This window comes from Calidris pugnax, unplaced genomic scaffold (genome assembly GCF_001431845.1).
Source record: "Calidris pugnax isolate Ruff unplaced genomic scaffold, ASM143184v1 scaffold79, whole genome shotgun sequence".
Taxonomy (NCBI): Eukaryota; Metazoa; Chordata; class Aves; order Charadriiformes; family Scolopacidae; genus Calidris; species Calidris pugnax.
In genome coordinates, this window is record NW_015090817.1 from 1,351,087 (window position 1) to 1,369,528 (window position 18,442).

At 50.5% G+C, this 18,442-nt stretch overlaps 1 protein-coding gene across 1 annotated transcript in view; it reads left to right on the top strand.

Moving 5' to 3' along the window:
• ONECUT2 (one cut homeobox 2) overlaps window positions 1-18,300 on the top strand; it is a 21,046-nt gene extending 2,746 nt beyond the window's left edge. Inside the window, exon 3 of the mRNA XM_014939752.1 lies at window positions 13,289-18,300. Within this exon, the coding sequence (XP_014795238.1) occupies window positions 13,289-13,575 (287 nt within the window). The 3' untranslated portion in view covers window positions 13,576-18,300. The remainder of the gene's footprint in view (window positions 1-13,288) is intronic.
• The last annotated feature ends 142 nt before the right edge of the window (window positions 18,301-18,442 follow it).

Sequence of the window (18,442 nt, forward strand, 5' to 3'; positions counted from 1 at the left end):
TCTGCAACGTCAGCATCAGAGGTGTTTGGGGTTGGGGGGGGTTGTTGGTTTTGGTTGGGTTTGGGGGTTGGTTTTTTTAATTATTATTATTATTATCGCCGGAGCACGCGGTGGTGTCGCCGCCCCAAACAAACGCGTACGGGGGGGACGGGGAAAATCGATGCGGATAAGGCGGGGAAGATTAAAAGAGCATTAATGCTGGCGAAGGGGGAGCCTGAACGCCTTGGACCCGGTTTTTCATTGATCTGGAACCTGAGCCGGCTCTTTTCCAGTAATGCTGCCGGTGCTTTTCCTTCCCAGCACCGGTCCCGGGTGGGGGTTTCCCCGTGGAACCCTACATATAGGGCAGAAAATCAGAAATCGCATCTACGGACCCCCCCCCCGGGCGACAGATGCCGTCCGTAGATGCGATTTCTGATTTTCTGCCCTTAAAGTTTGGAGAGAACTGGGTGGCTGAGTGGGCAGGGGTTCCCCGTGGAGTGGGAGCCAGAGCGGGAAAGACCTTTGCAAATTACTATTCCCTTCAGGAAATCGATTCTTCATTATTATTATTATTATTATTATTATTATTATTATTATCATTATTACTATTACCACCTGTGAACACGCAGCTTCAGTGCCTCGGTCCTTCCATTTCCCGCTCCCCCAACTTTGACACCCCTCCGAGCAAAGGGCAATAAGCCGAAAGGATTTCAGATTCCTTAAAACCCGCCGGTTCGCCTGGTGCCTCCTGGAAGTTTTTTTTTCCCGAACGGGATGAAAATCTGCTGTCCTTTGAGGGAAATCCCCCCCCTTTCCCCCTACAGTAGGAGCTGTAGCAGTCGGGTGTGCTTAGTATTTCTATATATTATAAAATAGATAGTCTTTTCTCTTTTCTTTTCTCTTTTCTTTTCTCTTTTCTTTTCTCTTTTCTTTTCTCTTTTCTTTTCTCTTTTCTTTTCTCTTTTCTTTTCTCTTTTCTTTTCTCTTTTCTTTTCTCTTTTCTTTTCCATTCTTATTATTTCTGTGCTTATTCTCTCTTCCTGGGGGTCGTTAAGAGGCTCCGCAGCCGGCGGGGGGTGCTCAGGCGTTGCGGTGCTCGGGGCAGTGCGGGCAGAGGTGCGGGCAGTTCCCCATGCGAATAGTCGGGTCGGTGCGTGTTTTGGGAGTTAAAAAATACAAAACAAAACATCGTTTTTGGCGTGCCCGTGTGAGTGTCCTCCCGGGGACACCGGGTTGCCCCCCGGGGGCAGCTGGAGCAGGGACCGGGCTTTTGGGGACCTGCCCCGGGCTTCGCACAAACGCGGCTCCCGCAAAAGGGAAGGCGAGAAACCCCGCCGCTCCCCGGCTTTCCCCGCCATCGCCCCCGGCACCTTCTCCCCGAAAAGGGGCTGGCGGCCCCTCTCCCGCCGCCTTCCCCCCGCTCCCCGCCCGCGGGAAAGTCCCGGGGAAGCCGCGGCTCGGGTTCAGCGAACACGGAGCCGCCTCCTCACGCCCCGGCTGCCCGCACGGCAACGAACCGGGCCTCTACGGCCGAACGGCTCGGTAAGCACGGGAAGAAGGAGAGGAGAACACCTCTGGGCCGTCCTCCCCTGCAGTTATTGAAATACCCCGGGCTGGAGCGGGCCGGGGATGCCGGTGCCGCCCCCGGGATGCTCGGGAGCGGGTGGGGGCCGTGCGGGTGTCCCGGTCCCCCGAGCAGCGGCGGCGGGAGCTCGCCCCGGTGGCCCCGGGCAGGGCCAGCCCTCGGCCCGCGGGTGCTTCCTTCTGTTCCCCGGGGCGATGGGCGAAGCGCCCGCGCCGCTTGTTTACATTGCCCGATTGCTGAATCACCTTATTGATGATCAAACGGGTTTGGAGCCAAACGCCATCGATGATTCATTGGCACAGGACGGGCGCGCTGACCCCGCCGCCTGCTCGTCCCTGGGGTCGCGGCGCCGTTCGGGGCCGGGGGGGCTCTGCCGGGCCCGCTCCCTTTGGCCTGACCCCGGCCGAGGGCAGCGGCGGCTGCGGGGGCTCCGTCTCTCTCCGCGGAGCCCCGGGGAGCGACCGGGGACCCTCCCACCCATGGGCTCGGTTTCGCGGGGGCTGCGCTCGAGGGTCCCTCACGGGTCCCCGGCCGCGTCCGGCCCTCGGTCCCCGCCAGTGCTCGGGGGTGGCGGCGGCCACACTCCGGGCCTCGGCCGCCCTCCCCGCCGCCTCTGGGACCGGGACAAGCTCTGCCGCCCCCCGTGAACTCGGCCTGCTGTGGGCTGCACGCAGAGGGGCTCGGGGACCGTCAGGCCTCGCCGGCTTGAGCGGCGGGCAGAGCCCCCGGGAGCGGCGGGCAGAGCCCCCGGGAGCGGCGGCGGCACCGTCAGCACCACGGACAGCGGCGGGGAGCGGAGCGGGGAGAGCTGGAGGGGACCGGGGGAGAGGAACGGGGGCACCGGGCGAAGGACGGAGGGGACCGGGGGAAGGATGGAGGGGTGGGCAGAGGAGAGAGGGGCGCAGAGAGGGGTGAGGTGCCCCAGGGCAGGCTGCGGCTGTGGCTGTGGCCTCTCCTTGGCCAGAGCCTGGTGAGCCGGGGAGGCCGTAGCAGAGGAGGGAGGGAGGGCTGGTGGCTCCACACCCCAGCAAGGCCAGGAATGTGCCACTGCAGCTGACCCCACGGCACCCTTCAACCTCCAGCTCCCAGGAGAGCCCCCGTGCTGTAGCTGGTTGCCAGGGGTGGGCTGTGCACAGGAGGACTGTTGTTGGCCATCGTCCCTCTGCCTCTTTGTGCCTAATGCTTCCTTCTCTGCATTTTGAGCCTATTTTGTTGGTCTGTAGCTACAGCTAGAAATTAAGGCATAGTAATATCTGTATCAAGTGCGTTATCTATATATATAAACTATTCCTTAGTGCTGAACTAAATATACAGGTACATAAAGATTCTTTGAAAGGTGCTTAGTGGCTTGAAATATTAGTACTCTCTTCAGATATAGATTAGTGGTTATGTTTGAACAATCCATGTGGTAAATTGTGGTGCTGGGTGATAAATTATATTTCTCTTATACCAACTTTCTGAAATAATATCCTGCCTTATCTTTTTGTTCCAGATTATTTGTGAAGACATTTCTGCCCTGCAGAAATTTGAATATTGTTTTTGTTAAGCAGCCAGTTTTTATCAGTTTCTTGATCGGTTGATACAGATAAATCTGACTATATTTCTCATTACATGCATTTATATCTTTTTTCTTCCTCTACTTTTTTTAAGAGTCATTTATTCTGTGAACATGTGTTGATTATTCTGAACTTTTCCAATCTGTTCTTCTCTATTTCCTTATTAGATTTTTTCCAGCATCTCATTTTTTCCCTAGTGTCTCTTGGCCATCACCATTTGAGCTGAAATATCCCAAACTCACATACTTCTCTGCATTTGCAAACTGACAGAATTTATTCCTGGCAAGGATCACATAAAGGAGAGAGCTTTTTTTTTTTCCCAAAAGGATAATTTTCCAGCAGCTGATTCTGTTTCTTTCCTTGCGCTTTATGGGTGTGTTTTGACTCAAACTTTGCGCTTCTTTTTCTCCGCACCCTGACCCCATCCTTAGCACTCCTCCCTCGTATTTGTCACAAAATCTCGTCCTAGATCTTCCTGCCGACCACCAGTTCCAAGTGGCTTTTTCATCCCTTCCAATTAGGCATTAGTCAGAGATGACAAGCTCCTTGCCAGTAACCCAACACGTCTGTTCTGAGTCTCTGAGCACTAACAGTAGCAAACTCCTCGCATCAGAGGAGCTCCCCTGTGGCTGCCTTCAGAGTGGGAAGAGGGCTCTGCAGGTGTACGGAGAATTAATCTAACAGGGAAAGCAGGGCTGAAAAGGACTTGAGACATCACTTCTCCTGACGGTCTTGCCCCGTTCTTCAAGAACCTACGGTGATGGGGATTTCTCAGGCTACCTAGGCAATCTCTTCCAGGGCTTACAGGTACAAAAAAATCCTTAATGACTAGCCTTAATCTCCCTTTTTGTCTTTTAAATCCTTTGCTTCTCATCTTATCCCTGCTAGACACAGCAAAAAAAATTTACTCCCTTTCTTCTGATAGTAATCTGTTTGTATTTAAGACTGCTATCTTGTCTCCTGTCTTCTCGAGAAAAAGCCCCATCATACTTTGGAGATGAATATGCAGAGAAAGCATTATGTCCAATGGGACAGACAATACATCTCTTTTTCCGGGGTAAAAGATTTTGTATCCAGCGCTATCAGTCTTGCAGACTTTTGCATAAAAGGCTCTCTGATTTATAGAGGATTTTTGTACGCAGGAATCATACAAAACAGACTAATCTCAAATGGGCTCAGTGATAAGATCAACAACACAACTCGCTGATGGCAGATAGAAATGCAATCAAAGAAGAAATTGGAGTGTTTTGGGGTTGTTTGGGTTTTTTGAGCTATAAAATCAAACTACTCCATTGTGAAAAAAAGGGGACTCAAACCACTGGCAAATGCTGCACAAAGGAATTATTAGACAAGTGATAGAGGCTGGCAGTTGCCCAAAACGCAAATTGTCTCTGGGACCAAAATATCTCTAAGTAAGCAGGGAACATATTTATGAGTAGTGGTGATTTTCCAGCAGATCTCATCTTGTCATAATGGGCATTTAAGATCGGGGCCCTGCGCTGAGGCATTAAGCTTTGGCAAGCAGCTCGTAGCTGGAGGAGGTAAAGGAAGAGCATGAGGAAGTCTTCCTCGGAGAGCTTCCCACACACCTGCTTCTCCATTTTCCTCTCCTCTGTGCCTGTCGTGCCCCTTCGTCGCTGCTTCCCTCCCCAGCCAGGGCCTCAGCACAAGCATCCTTCCTCCGGCTGTGGCCGGTAAGGACCGGTGGCACCACGGCACCGTAACAGCCCCGACCACAGGCTCCCGGTGTCAGAGGCTCACACAGATGAGGTGTAAGCTCCCAAAGCTTTGCCTCTGTCCTTCTGGCATCTTTAGTGCCAATTTTTTCTCCTCCGTCATGCCCAGACCCTGCCAGGGTGCAGCACCTTGGTGTCTTCTCCCATCCTTTCCTCTCCTGCTGAAGCTGGGCTTGCCTAAGCCCCTGGGAAGAAGGGAATGGGAACCTGGGTGGGTGGCAGAGAACATCACTCCTCCCAGGCCTGCTCTTGTGTTTTGTGTTTGGCAGTCGTTGTCCGAAGCACAGGGAGAGCTCGGGGAGCCGGGACAGGTCTGGCTGTCCCAGAGAGGTTGGCAGAGCTTTGCTCCCGTCGTCTCCCGTTCTTCATAACTGCGCCCTACCAGTAGCAGCCGTTAGAAGGAAATATTCGTTTCCTGCTTTCTCCCATGGGTCAGAATTTCTGAAAACAAGCTGGTTCTGGAGGCCCACGGCAGGAACTCAGTAGATCCATACTTTCCCTTGCAGCAGTCCCATGGTACTCGGCTCACAGCTCTGACTTGTAAGAGCGAGGTGCCAGGAGGGAAGGGCAGGGTGGGAGGGTGTCAGAGCCACAGAGCTGCGGGGAAGCTGCTGGGTGCAAGCAGCAGAAAATGGGAAGGCAAGATATTTCCAGTTCTAATCCACTCTAAGATTTCTGACTCCTAGTCAGCGCTTGCTCACCTACCTCCACTTTGAATTCCCGGTTCCTTTCTTGGAAAAGGTGCCTGAGGTGCCTCCCTTTCCCTCAGGGAGCAGGGGAGGGATGTGCTCCAGTACCTGAGGGGATGTGCTGGCACATCGCTTGCGGGTGCTGCTGCAACAGGCTGTGGGGAAGCTCTGGTTTCAGCTCCGTGCCCTGACAAGGGGACAATAAATCCTGCCATTACAGAAAAGTGTTATAATTCAGCTGGAAGCTGTTCCGGGACTCAGAAGGGAGAATCTCCAGCACAAGAGGAAGCATCAATCTCCCAGGTGCTGGAAGGGAAGGGCTGGCAGAACATGGTCTGAAGGACCCGGCGTTTTGCTGTGGCTGGGTAGAGCACCCAGGCGTCCTGTGGGTGACACACCAGGGCTGCCAGCGGGGTGACACTGCTGGTCACAGTCCAGTGACAGCATTCAAATGCTGCAGCTTCTGCCTCTGAGAGCAGCCACGGCGCCCACCAGCACAGGCATGTTTTGGCAGCTCCACGAGGTTGATATATTGATGTCGTGTGTCTGTCTGTCCCTGTCATGGGACAATGTCACCGCGGGGTACCCTGAGGTGTAACCGCACCCGGGGCCAGAGCTCTCACAGGTAACTGTGGGCAGTTGCACCCCTTCTTGTGCAAGCAGGGGTCTGTGGAGAGAAGGAAGATCTCTAAGTGCCTTCACCGCAACAGGGCTACGGTGTGAGCTTGCACCAGCGGGACGGTGATCCCAGCGGGGCGGGGGGGGTGCAGCTTGTGCACCCCCCAGCTATTGGAAAGGAGCTCACAATCCACTCTGAAACCGAAATCTGTCAGAAATGGGGTCTGTTCCCTTTGCAGCTCGCAGGATAGCTTGTCTGTGAGGAGGGCTGGCTGTTGAGTGTCAGGGGGTGCCTGAAGAGGAGCTGGGGGGGCTGCCTTGCCCACACTGCTTCGGGGGGGGGGCACCTTGCTTCGGTGCACACTTAGAGCTCGTACCCACTGGGTGACAAGGGGTACATGGAAACCGTGCTGCACCAGCACCGAGCTCCAATCATTCTCACCCCAGAGTGCAATAAATCGGCCCTCTCCCATCTATTATTTATTATTCTGTTATTAATGATGGAAGTATATTACACCAGTACTTAGAGGCCCCTGTCAGAGATCCCGCCCGGAGCTGGGTGTTGCAGCACTGCCCGGGAGGGAGCAGCCCCTGCCCCACAGAATTTGCAGCCCCATTTCAGCCACCCAGCAGATTTTCGAGAGATGTGGCACAAACAACCTGAGACCTGCTGTGTGCCAGCCAGAAATATAAAAGAACCAAGTCCCCAAACCTGTTCATCTTTTCTTCTCAAAGCGCTGAAGGATGCCAAACCCAGGGAGAGGGGGGCATTCCCGCCGTGGCAGAATTAAGAGAGAGAAAAATCAGGTTGGGTCCCGGGAAAACCCATTCCTGGCAGGAAACAGCGCTTTTTTCTGGGAGCCTTGTAGGAATCCCAGTATGTCCAAGGAGGAGTCGGGGTGCAGGGAGCATCTCGCCGTTACAGGGGGGTTGGTTTGGGGAGCAAAGCAATCTTCTCCTATAGCGGCGGGTTCTTCTCGGGAAGAGAGGAAGGAATTAGCACTCTGTGCTGCACTCCTGCTTTGTGGGCAGGCTCTGTTGGTCCAGACGAGTGCCGTCACAGGGCATTTGTGGGGGCTGCAGAGGCCGGGGGGGCTCCGTGTGGCGGGGGGGAACCGGCAGGGGAAGGCGGCGCCCCCGACAATGCGATTATTTGCATCTTCGTCCAAATTGTTTCTGGTTACATAATGATTCTGTACACAGCGGAGTACTTAACCTAATTTGTATCGATCCCAATTGCTTTCATTTGTGCATACTTAATTCAGAGAGGTAATCAAATTGATTTCTGAGGCCTAGTTTTTAAGAGATTGTAGTAACACGGATATACAAGAGGTTGCTTTAAGTGAATCACGGTGAAAGGAAAACATTTTAAACCTTTGGAAAACGTTTCGATGGTCATTTCATTGTGTTCAGTATTACTAGCATAATTAAATTTCCTTCACATTGAGTTCCCTCCGAAATCAAATTGAGGAACATTTTTTAGTTCCATCAGACAGATAACTGGGTTTAGTTGACTTTGTACTACGCCCGTATGAAACCACATGCAGGGGATCAATATTCATGGCTTATCCTGGCGAACGATGGAGAGAAATGACTTACTGCTGGATTAAGGGAATATTGTTCTCAGCTCGGCTCCTTCTCAACATCTGCTATTTGTTGCTGCGGTCGCTTTTGCCATGAGGGTAAAAACATCATCAAACCAGTGGTTATCTGAGGGTGGTAGTTAACCTGAGAAACTGCAGGAAACCAAATCCAGGGGAGAGGGGGGGACAAAGGGAGGCTTTTTTTCAGCAAAAGTAGACCATGAAGTGTGGCCTTGAGAAATTTTGGACTGCTGTATAAACCTCTGGGATTTTTGATTAAAACCCCCTCGCCTAATTGGTTTAAAAGGAGAGATGCCCGAAGGGGGAGATGGATTGATGTCAGATTTATGTTGGGGGTTTGTTCGCATTAGCAGCAGCTGGGCTGTCTTTGTGCTTCACAGGACAGAACGTCACGGGAGCTCTTTCTGTGACATTCCCAGTGTCCAAAGGGATCTGGTGTCAGGACTCAGAATGGAACGGGATGGCACAGGTGCCTCTGTGCCCGGTGTGTTATTACTACTGTATTACAGCCTGGCTGGCAAAGCCCCTCTGCCCATAAGCGTCACCACCCAGGGCTGCCTTACAGACCAGCTCCTGCATTTTTGGGACATCACTTCCCGGGCTCTTCACTGCTGGGACCATTCACCGGCACGAAGCATCTGCCCCCTGGGACCTCTCCCTGTCCTCCTCATGCTGGTGACCCTCATGTCCTCGTCCCCCGTGGGGCTGTCTCCCTGCCAGAGCACCAGTGAGCCCCGTGCCGGTTCAGCCGTTAGCAGTGCAGCCAGTGGTTGTCCCCCAGTGAAAAAAGGTGTCCTGAGAAAAATGCCAAACCTTCTGATCTCAACTGTTTATGTTCCATCGAGCTCTCACCAGCTCCATGCCCAGGACTCTGTGTCCCCCTGGCACAGGGACCCACTGGCCACCGCAGCTCTCCCGAGCCCGGTGGGATGTCCAGGGGTGGGCTGGGGGCTGGGGGCCACCGCAGCTCCTGGGGGTCACAGCAGGACCCCCACAACGGGTGTTAGTGACCCCGCTGCCGTTTGCTGGTAGCATCTTCCATGGCAGAGTACATCTCTGTGCTCCAGTCTGGATAAACGGAAGTTTTAAAGACAATACTTATCAACTGAAATGCTTCTAGATATTGTGAGGATTTAGAGCTGTTTGTAATGCAGGGGCTGGCTGGGTTCCTCTCTCCTCCAGACTAAAATGGAAAATAAGAGTTACTGTTGCAGAAAATAAGATAAATGAACTATTAGTATAAATATTCAATTTAACGGTACTCAGTGACACACAAAAAATGAGCTTAGAAGCATGTGAATTTCACAGAGAACCCGACACCCAGAGAGGCATGCAGAATAAGATAAAAAACACCGTGGCTGTACCTGGGGGTGCGTTCAGGCAGCGGGGCTGCAGGTGCTGGGGCTGATGCAGGGCACGGCAGTCACCGCCGGGTCCTGCTTCTCCCCAAGCGGTGGGGAGTGATTCTCTGTTTTCATGTAAGTTGTACCAAAAGCGGTTAACTGCGGGCAGCCTGGAGCAGGTTTTGGTGGAGGAGGAGCGGTGTGTGCCAAGAGGTGATGGAGGCCGTGGCAGAGGCCGTGGGGAGCCCGTGTCCTTCCCCTCTGTCCCCCGTGGGCAGCCAGGCACCCTCCCACCTCCCCTCTCGCTGCCTCCGGCGTCTGGCCCAGCGTCTCAGCACACCCTTAACCTTGGGCTCGTGGGCGCCCTAATAAAAAATCAATGGAGTGTCGTGCATATTTATAGTCAGACATCTGCATAGCTGCTGTCTTCACGGAGAGGAGCCCTCTTAGCCCTGGGGACTGCAGAGATTTTGGGGCTCATTCCCATTGTCTCCGGGTGCCGCAGCTGCCCCCCCCCCATCCCCACGCTTACATTCAATGCTTTTTTTTTTAAATTTTATTGTTTTATTCCTAAGCAATACCTATTGCTCTTTTAAAGCAACATTTTTTAAACATGCCAGGTCTCTGTGCTGCTCTTAATGCCCTGTGAATTGGTGGGGTTCTGCTTCAGCCAAAACTAAGCGAGGCAGCACTGAATCTATTTCTGAGCTATTTCTGTTTTTTCTATGTAAAGCGTCTTTAGCCCAGTGTAGAAGAAAAGAATTATTTTTTTTCCACAGTTACAGCTTTCAGTTCTTGCTAGTTGTCCTTCTTCCATAGGATCTGTTCAGCATTAACTGCAGTTAATAAATCAAATTGTTCTTAGAATCAAGATGGCCGCTTCCCTTCCCTATACTATTAAAACGTTTCTCTGTCTGTAGGCAGGTTTCCTGGATAATAACTTTATTTTATTAGAGTGCTCACTCCATTTTTCACTTCTGATAAATGCATGTCAAGGAACAACATTTGCCTTTATGGTGCCTTTTCAAGAGCAAACTTAACAGTTCAAGGAAAGTATTTACTGAATGCATTGAAAAGCACATACCTTTGCATTATTTATTATAAGATACCAATAACTGTAAAGCGCAGAGTATCTCTGGACATAAATTAGTGATGTTAGGAAACACTAGACTCTTCCCAGTGTCCCGGAACCTATTAGAAACTGCAGCAAAGATGCAGGTGTCCATCACGTCCCCCGTGCCGGGGGTACCGCTGCATGGAGCCCAGATAAAAGCATGGAATGCAGAGATCTGGCCTGAAATCTGCCTTTTCACCTCAGGCAGTGTTAGAGGTGCAGTCAGAGAACGCGGATTAGCCTTTGGGCTCACCCTGATGCCCCTGACATGCCCAGGCTGGAGGGTCCCTGCTCCCGTGGGTCCGGGCAGAATCCCTGTGGTGGTGCCACTGCCTCGGGAGCCGTGCTGTGAGCCCATCCCAGGGATGCTCACCCCTAAATCTGGGGTTGGACACGGCTCTCTGGAGCATCCTCCTTTTCAATTTGTCCCTCCTGGGCTGTTTCAAAGGGCCCGAGGCTGATTCCCTCTCCCCGAGGCAGCTCTGCTGCAGCCATGGGAGTTTGGCAGCTGAGAAAGGATGGACGAGAGGGGTCAGGATCAGCTGCTCCAACACAATATTCCCCTTTCCTGCAGAAACCCGGTGACATCCTGTCCCATGCCCCAAACTAAGCTGATCTATACTCTTTTACGCGCTTGGCTGAGCCAGGCTCCCTGTGGTGCCACGCTCGGGCAGAGGGAGATGGGGACGGTCCTGACTTTGGGTTAATCACAGACATTTCCACAGTCTGAGCTTTACTTTTTGGGCCAGGTTCTCCTTTCCCATTCTAGACCTGCAGAATTATTTAATAGGGCTGCTTAAAACCTCGTCCACTTATCAGTTCACCCTGCGTATTTTGTCCCAGCACATTACCTAACCATGACAACATATGGATTTTTTTTTATCTTGCTGCCCGGTGTAGACAGCCTTATCAGGCTATTTTTAAATCTGGGTATGCCACAGCAGCGGTATTGCTTTCAGCACTTGATGTTCTCTCTGTGCTAATAAATACAGATCAGCTATTAATACTGATTTTTTTTAGGCTCCATTAGCATCACCTGGCACAGCAATGGTCTGGCGCCGCTGCCCGGCCTGACCTGAGCTCTGATGGACGCTTCTGGCTGGCTTTGGGAGATGCCCCGGGGAGGGGGATGGCACTGCCCCCCCCCCCAGAGCCCTGCCAGCTCGCCCAAGGGCTGCCGAGAGCTGCCTGGGTGTCTGGGATGTAGGGATGCGGGGAGAGCTAATTGCTGACGAGGGACGTTCCCTAAACAGCAGCCGCTGCTGCCGTTTCATCTCAGAAAGTTGCTATTGCACATTTTTTTTCATAGCTTTTCGACACTGTAGTCCATGAGAGCCCAGGTGAGAGCGCAGGCTTACAGAAGGTTGTAGGATTTGAGGCAGGCGAGGTGGTTGGGTGTTTCTATACCAGGTTGCAAGCAAACGGTCTCACAGGAGTGACGAGTTTATCTCACAGCAGATACCTGAGGTTTGGGCAGGTTTTTCAGACAGCAGCTGTTGCAGCAGTGGATAGAAACCACAAATAAGTCGGTAAATGGTTAAAGAGTGGCCAAAGAGGTGTCTTTCTGTGAGCATCCCTTCTGCCCGCCCTGCCGATCTGTCCCAAAATATGGGTAGAAGGTTTATTTGAGATGCATGAGCAGCAATTTCCAGTTGTATTTGGTGTACATGACCCGGAGGGGGGTTGTATTATGGAACAGTGCCTGTATACTTTTGTTAAAAAATAGTGATCTGCAGGTGTTATATGCTATGGCACATGACAAGTTTCTGCCAAGAATTAATCTTTGTCTTAGCTATGCAGGCGAGGTGGTCTGGGTGTTTCTATACCAGGTTGCAAGCAAACGGTCACAGAAGTGACGAGTTTATCTCACAGCAGATACCTGAGGTTTGGGCAGGTTTTTCAGACAGCAGCTGTTGCAGCAGTGGATAGAAACCACAAATAAGTCGGTAAATGGTTAAAGAGTGGCCAAAGAGGTGTCTTTCTGTGAGCATCCCTTCTGCCCGCCCTGCCGATCTGTCCCAAAATATGGGTAGAAGGTTTACTTGAGATGCATGAGCAGCAATTTCCAGTTGTATTTGGTGTACATGACCCGGAGGGGGGTTGTATTATGGAACAGTGCCTGTATACTTTTGTTAAAAAATAGTGATCTGCAGGTGTTATATGCTATGGCACATGACAAGTTTCTGCCAAGAATTAATCTTTGTCTTAGCTATTGAGGGGGGGGAAAAAGGATGTGCTTTGTGCTTTCTTCCCCAGACTGACATCAGAAAAGCTAAATTGTTAACCCTAATGCTGCTGTGACAGAAGAGCAGCGCGTTCGTCAGAGGGTGGCTTTATAAAAAGTGTGGAAAATCTCCAAGTTGTGCACTGCCCAGAAATGGCAGGTGAATTCCAGGGCTCTCTCTGGGCATGGTCGGGGGGAGCACTCCGATTGCCTGGGAGTTCAGTGCCCAAATGGGTAACTAATGACCCGGAGGGGGGTTGTATTATGGAACAGTGCCTGTATACTTTTGTTAAAAAATAGTGATCTGCAGGTGTTATATGCTATGGCACATGACAAGTTTCTGCCAAGAATTAATCTTTGTCTTAGCTATTGAGGGGGGGGAAAAAGGATGTGCTTTGTGCTTTCTTCCCCAGACTGACATCAGAAAAGCTAAATTGTTAACCCTAATGCTGCTGTGACAGAAGAGCAGCGCGTTCGTCAGAGGGTGGCTTTATAAAAAGTGTGGAAAATCTCCAAGTTGTGCACTGCCCAGAAATGGCAGGTGAATTCCAGGGCTCTCTCTGGGCATGGTCGGGGGGAGCACTCCGATTGCCTGGGAGTTCAGTGCCCAAATGGGTAACCATCAGGTGCCCATCCCAAGGGATTGGTGAAAACGCAGGTCTTTGGGACGGGAGGACGATGGCCAGTGTATCTTCTTGGGGTTCCTCCGCCAGCCTTGGGGTCCTGTGGGCACCATGGGTCCCATGGGAGGTCTGTGTGCCCGGCGTGGCCATTGGGGTCTGGGGCAGCCACACGTGTCCTGACGGTCTCTCTCTGTCTCTGCCCCCCCTTCCCCAGCCTGCAAACGCAAAGAGCAAGAGCCGAACAAAGAGCGGAACAACTCCCAGAAGAAATCTCGCCTGGTTTTCACGGACCTCCAGCGCCGCACGCTTTTCGCCATCTTCAAGGAGAACAAGCGCCCTTCCAAAGAAATGCAGATCACCATCTCCCAGCAGCTGGGCCTGGAGCTCACCACCGTCAGCAACTTCTTCATGAACGCCCGCCGGCGCAGCCTGGAGAAGTGGCAGGACGACCTGAGCTCCGGGGGCTCCTCCTCGGCCCCCAGCACCTGCACCAAGGCGTGACGGGGAGGGGGCGGCGCGGCACGGCACGGCACGGCACGGCGGGGCCCTTCACTGGTGACTTAAAGCACAATCCTCCTGGAACCCACCCCCAGCCCGGCTCTAGCAGAGGACACTTCTTCACAGCTTCTAGTCAGTCTCAGCGGGCGCCTGGCGAGCGGTCACCTCTCTCTGCAATGCCATGCTCAGGGCGGGCGAAGCAGGTTGGAAACGTCGGGGAGCCCCCCGTGAGGCAAGTTTCTCCTGAGCCCCAAAGAGCCCCGGCCAGCGGGGGTGCCACTGCCAGCCCGGGCAACCTGCCCGTGCCCAGCGCTTGCCCGCGGGGCGCCGGTGCTGGCCACACCGCCCTGCGCCAACGCTCGCCGCCCCGGGGCGGCCGCGCCAGAACCGAGCACAAAGTCTGACACGTAGACGCTAAAGAACCCGAGAATCTGTTTTTAAAACTCAGGCATGGTTTTGTTAAAACAAAAAAAAAAGAACAAATTTAATTTTTTAATTTTTTTTGTTTTGGGGGTTTTTTTTGTTTTTTTTTTTTAATTCAATCAGTGAGTACAGCTCGATCTCGGATCAGAACCCTTCAGTTCAGTTGAGCTCACAGTATCAAGCACAAAGCCAGTAGCTGCAGAGATAGGTACGATCCCGGCCCGGCTGCGGCGGCGCTTCGGGGGGCAGCCCCGTGGCCCCCAGCCCAGCCCGCAGTCGGTCACAAGCTCTGTGGTTGTACCTACCGCAGACGCACACTCAGGAGGTCCACTTAACTGCTACAGTGCATGGAACAAACACCACGTTTTTTGGAAGATCTAGATTTTTTTAGGTCGTTAAGATGTCCTTTTTAGTTGCCAGCCAGGAATCTAATTTCTCCTCGACAGTGTTCTTGTTACTGAAACGCGTTTAGCGTTCCATGTATTTTTCTTTGGGTTTTTTTCGGTACTTTCAAGCAGGAAAAAAACCAGAAACGAGCCCTTCAGATGCCACTGACCACTTTAGATGTGCCGCGTATGACTTCGCTATGCCACCTAAACCTCTTGCATCCCTAAGTTCCTTTCGCCCTCCAGCTGCCCAGGCTGGTGGGGACTCAGCACACCAAAGAGACAGGACTACTGCAAGCCAAAGATGTTTGTAACTTGCCATTTTTCTCCTCGCCACGGCTGGTGCGGGCGGTCGGGTGGCGATGGGGAAGCCTCACAAGCTCCAGTTGGGCCCCCTCTCCACCTGCGGCGGGCCGGTAGCCCGGGTGAGCCGATGCCGAGCCCCCCCATGCCCAGCAGCCCCCCCGGCACGGCCACGGCCGCTCCACCTGCGCCTTCTCCAGTGACCGGCCCCCCGCCGCGCCGGCAGGGACCCCCGCAGCAGAGCCCAGGGCGGCCGCGGCTCTTTAGAGACACTTGAGACTTTTTTTATGTACTACTTAATCGAAACCAAAGAAACGTTTTCTGCACCTACTTCTTCTGCAACAAACTGTTCCATTTAAAAATAAAATTAAAATAAAATTAAAAAAAAAATAAAGAAAAAAACCAAGGAAGCACGTCAGGAAGCAAACGAGTAACACACTGTGTTTTGACAGACATCTTGGACATTTTAGGAAGCAGATCTCAAAGAAAGGGTTGACAAGAACAAGAACAAAGCAAAGCCAGTACGATTGCTGCTTCGTTTGACAACTCAGTCATCTTAAAGTTGAAGATTGTCTTTAATTTGTGCCTATGCAGTTTTTTCAAAAGAACAAGGAACAGAGCAACCAAAACCTCAACAGCTACAATACCAAAGATGAGGATTCTCACTACTTTTGTTTCAGTTCATTGTCTCCTCTTGCACGACTGAATGCGTATAGCCCCACTGATCTGTGTACAGGTAACCACTTCTGTTTCTTCGAGCAACCAAAAGGGTGGGTTTATTTATGTTTTTCCTGCTTCTGCCTCACACGGGATCTCTCCGAGAGCTGCATGGACTCCAAGCGCAAGATGTTGGGATACTACACTGGTATGTCTCTTCTCTCCACAGCCACGTAGGAGGAACGTGTCCCTTGGCTATGACTTGTTTTGTCGGGTAGAATCAGTCTCCTGTATGTCTAGAGCTTTGAACACCCATCCTTCTGTACGTGAAATCGGTTGAGTTGAACCTACACCCTTCCTTCTCTTCCCCAGGGATAAAACTTGCAATATGTATGTACCCATTTGTGTCATTGTAAGTGCTGACCACCATCACCACCGCCTGGTTCACTGAGATCAGACCCCGACCTGAACCAAAACGGAGATTTCAGCAGTTCACGTGGCAGTTCAGCAATTCGTTTTGATGTATTACACACGTTATGTTGGTTGGTCGAAGTCATGATGACCCAAGTCACGACATGCAGACCTGGGGCCAATTTTCTCTTCCGAGCTGGAGCACCATGGTACCGTTGTGCTCCATCTCTGCATTTACATGAAGGCTTCTTTTTGAGTACTTTGCAAAACTGCTGCAGTCATCTTCCAATGTTTGCATTTAAAAAAAAAAAGAAAGAAAGAAAATCAAAAACCTTGTCTGCTCAGGACAGGAGAGGTTTCTGAGGAATAAATTCAGGATCCTCCCAGCAAGACTGACAGCACGTACCAGCTCTGGGAATTGAAACACAGATTTCCCAGAAAGATTGTGCATGATTCAAAAATGACCTAAAGAAGCCTGGTAATCAGACACGGACTAAAGCTGCCAAAAAGTGGTTCAGGTCTGGGCTGATGCGCTGTAGGGCAGCGCCCGGCTGAAGTGGTTTGGTCATGTTGAAGTTTCACCCTCGTTCCCATCCAAGAGGGTCCACTCAAAGCAGCCCCTCCCTGTGCATTTTGAAGGTGGCATTGCCCCCACGGGAGATGTCTCACTCTGAAAGTGTCCCTGCAGCGTTCATCCCAATAACACTAACGAAGTAAGTCTAGATCAATTACTGAATTATTAAAAAAAAAAATATCTTTGATGAAATCATTAATTCTGTCCAAAATTGTGGACTTTTTGTTATGCAATATTATGGCTGAAGTTTTTGCTTCGATGTTTCAGAGGCTGACCCTCAATCTCAGCCCGGGACAGTAGAATCCCACCACACAGCCTGAGGTCCACCTGGCTGCGTTTGCTGACCTGGCAGCATCTGCTGAGCAAAAAGGCATGGGCGCTGCAGGGACAGCCATGCCCACCTTTCCTCCACGGTTTTCTAAAGCCACTTTCACCTGAACGTCTGAAAACTCCGCTGCATTTTTTATCCCTGCATCTTCCATGTCCCTGTGTTGCGTCTTCCATGTCCCTGTCACCTCTTGTAGGCTTTTGTGTCACAGCTGTCCCAGCAGAGGAGTGTCGATGGCACACCCTGTGGGTAGATAGATTTGTATGTACAGGTATGAGCAGAACACGCCCTCTGTTCTGCCCGTGCTAAAAACAAACCTCAAATAGATACATTACGTTTATATACCATATATTTATGAATCTATAGAGCCGTGTAACGAAACTTCTTCCTTTTATTTATTCTGATACGAAAGACTGGTGTGTACAGATAGTATCCCAGCATCTTCTGCACCCTGTGCTTGGAGTTACTACCATGGGCACATCCGAGATGAATTCAACTTTCAAGAAACCTTGGATATTGCTTAATCATCCACCAAGGAACAAAGAATGTGCTTGATGACTTCGGTTGAATAGCTTTATTCTAGATCTCTCTTACCTAAAGCTGAATCCAAAGACCTGAGAAGGACTAAACCAGCAAACCCACGCTCTCACACCTGCGGGGGGGAACAGGGATCTCCTCTTCCAGAGCGAGACACGGTAACGACACGGGATCGCGAGGAGCGTGCGAGCTTCGGACACAAACCAATGCTTTTCTTGCTTGTCACCATACCTAAGTATTTTTGAGACATGGGGAAACTTTATACTCGGCCTCCTTTATATTTATTAAGGGGAATTTTTATTGTTTAAATTTTTTAAAAAGGTAAAGCTTAAAATGGTTTTATTTTTTTCCAGACGCTTGTGGGTTTTAACCCAATATATTATCTATCAATAATGTAATTTATTTAATTTAGTCTTAGAGCGGATCCCGAAATCTCTGTTCAGTCTAAATCCCATTAAGTTTCCTTTTAGCTTTAAATTTCAATGGGAGTTTTGCCTGAACACAGACTGCGGGATCAGGCTCCAGTGTGAGTTATTTGTAACTATTTAATTCAATCATTTATGAATTGATTTGGGATTAATTTTGTTTATTTATCCATTTCACTGTCGTAGCGCATCAGAGATGCAAAGCCTATGTTAGTAACTACACTTAAAGTTAGTATTGCTTCATAGAGCAGCCAGGTTCTGTTACAGACAGGAGAAAAATAACCACTTATGTAAAACAGGAGTCTAGTTTTAATTTCTTTTTTAATTAATTTTAATTGTTTAAATATCAAAGTTTAATTTATTTAAGTTAATCTCTTCCCATTTGCTTAGAAAGTGTGACATACCTTTATTATGGCACATAAAGCCTTCGTAATATAACTTATTTATTTAACTTATTCATAATCATCCGAAGATGCCCTTGTATAGTTTTTTGGTTTTTATTTAGAATGACCTTTAAAGCACTACAGCTGATTTGCTGTGAGAACAACAGAGTGAATTTTGAGGACAAGCAATGAATATTCAGCCTAAAACTGTGCATCAGAAACAATAGGGGAAAAAAAAAAAAACAAAGACACCGGGATACTTTGCCTGAACTTTGTGGCTTCTTAAAACTTAAGCTGGGGGAAAAAACAATACATGCCAAGCAAAAAGAGAGAAACCCTTAAACTAGCTGCTTCCAAGAATGAACTTCTGTGTGTGTAAAAAAAAAAAAAAAAAAAAAAAAAAAAAAGAAAAAAAAAAAAAAAAAAAAAAAAAAAAAAAAAAA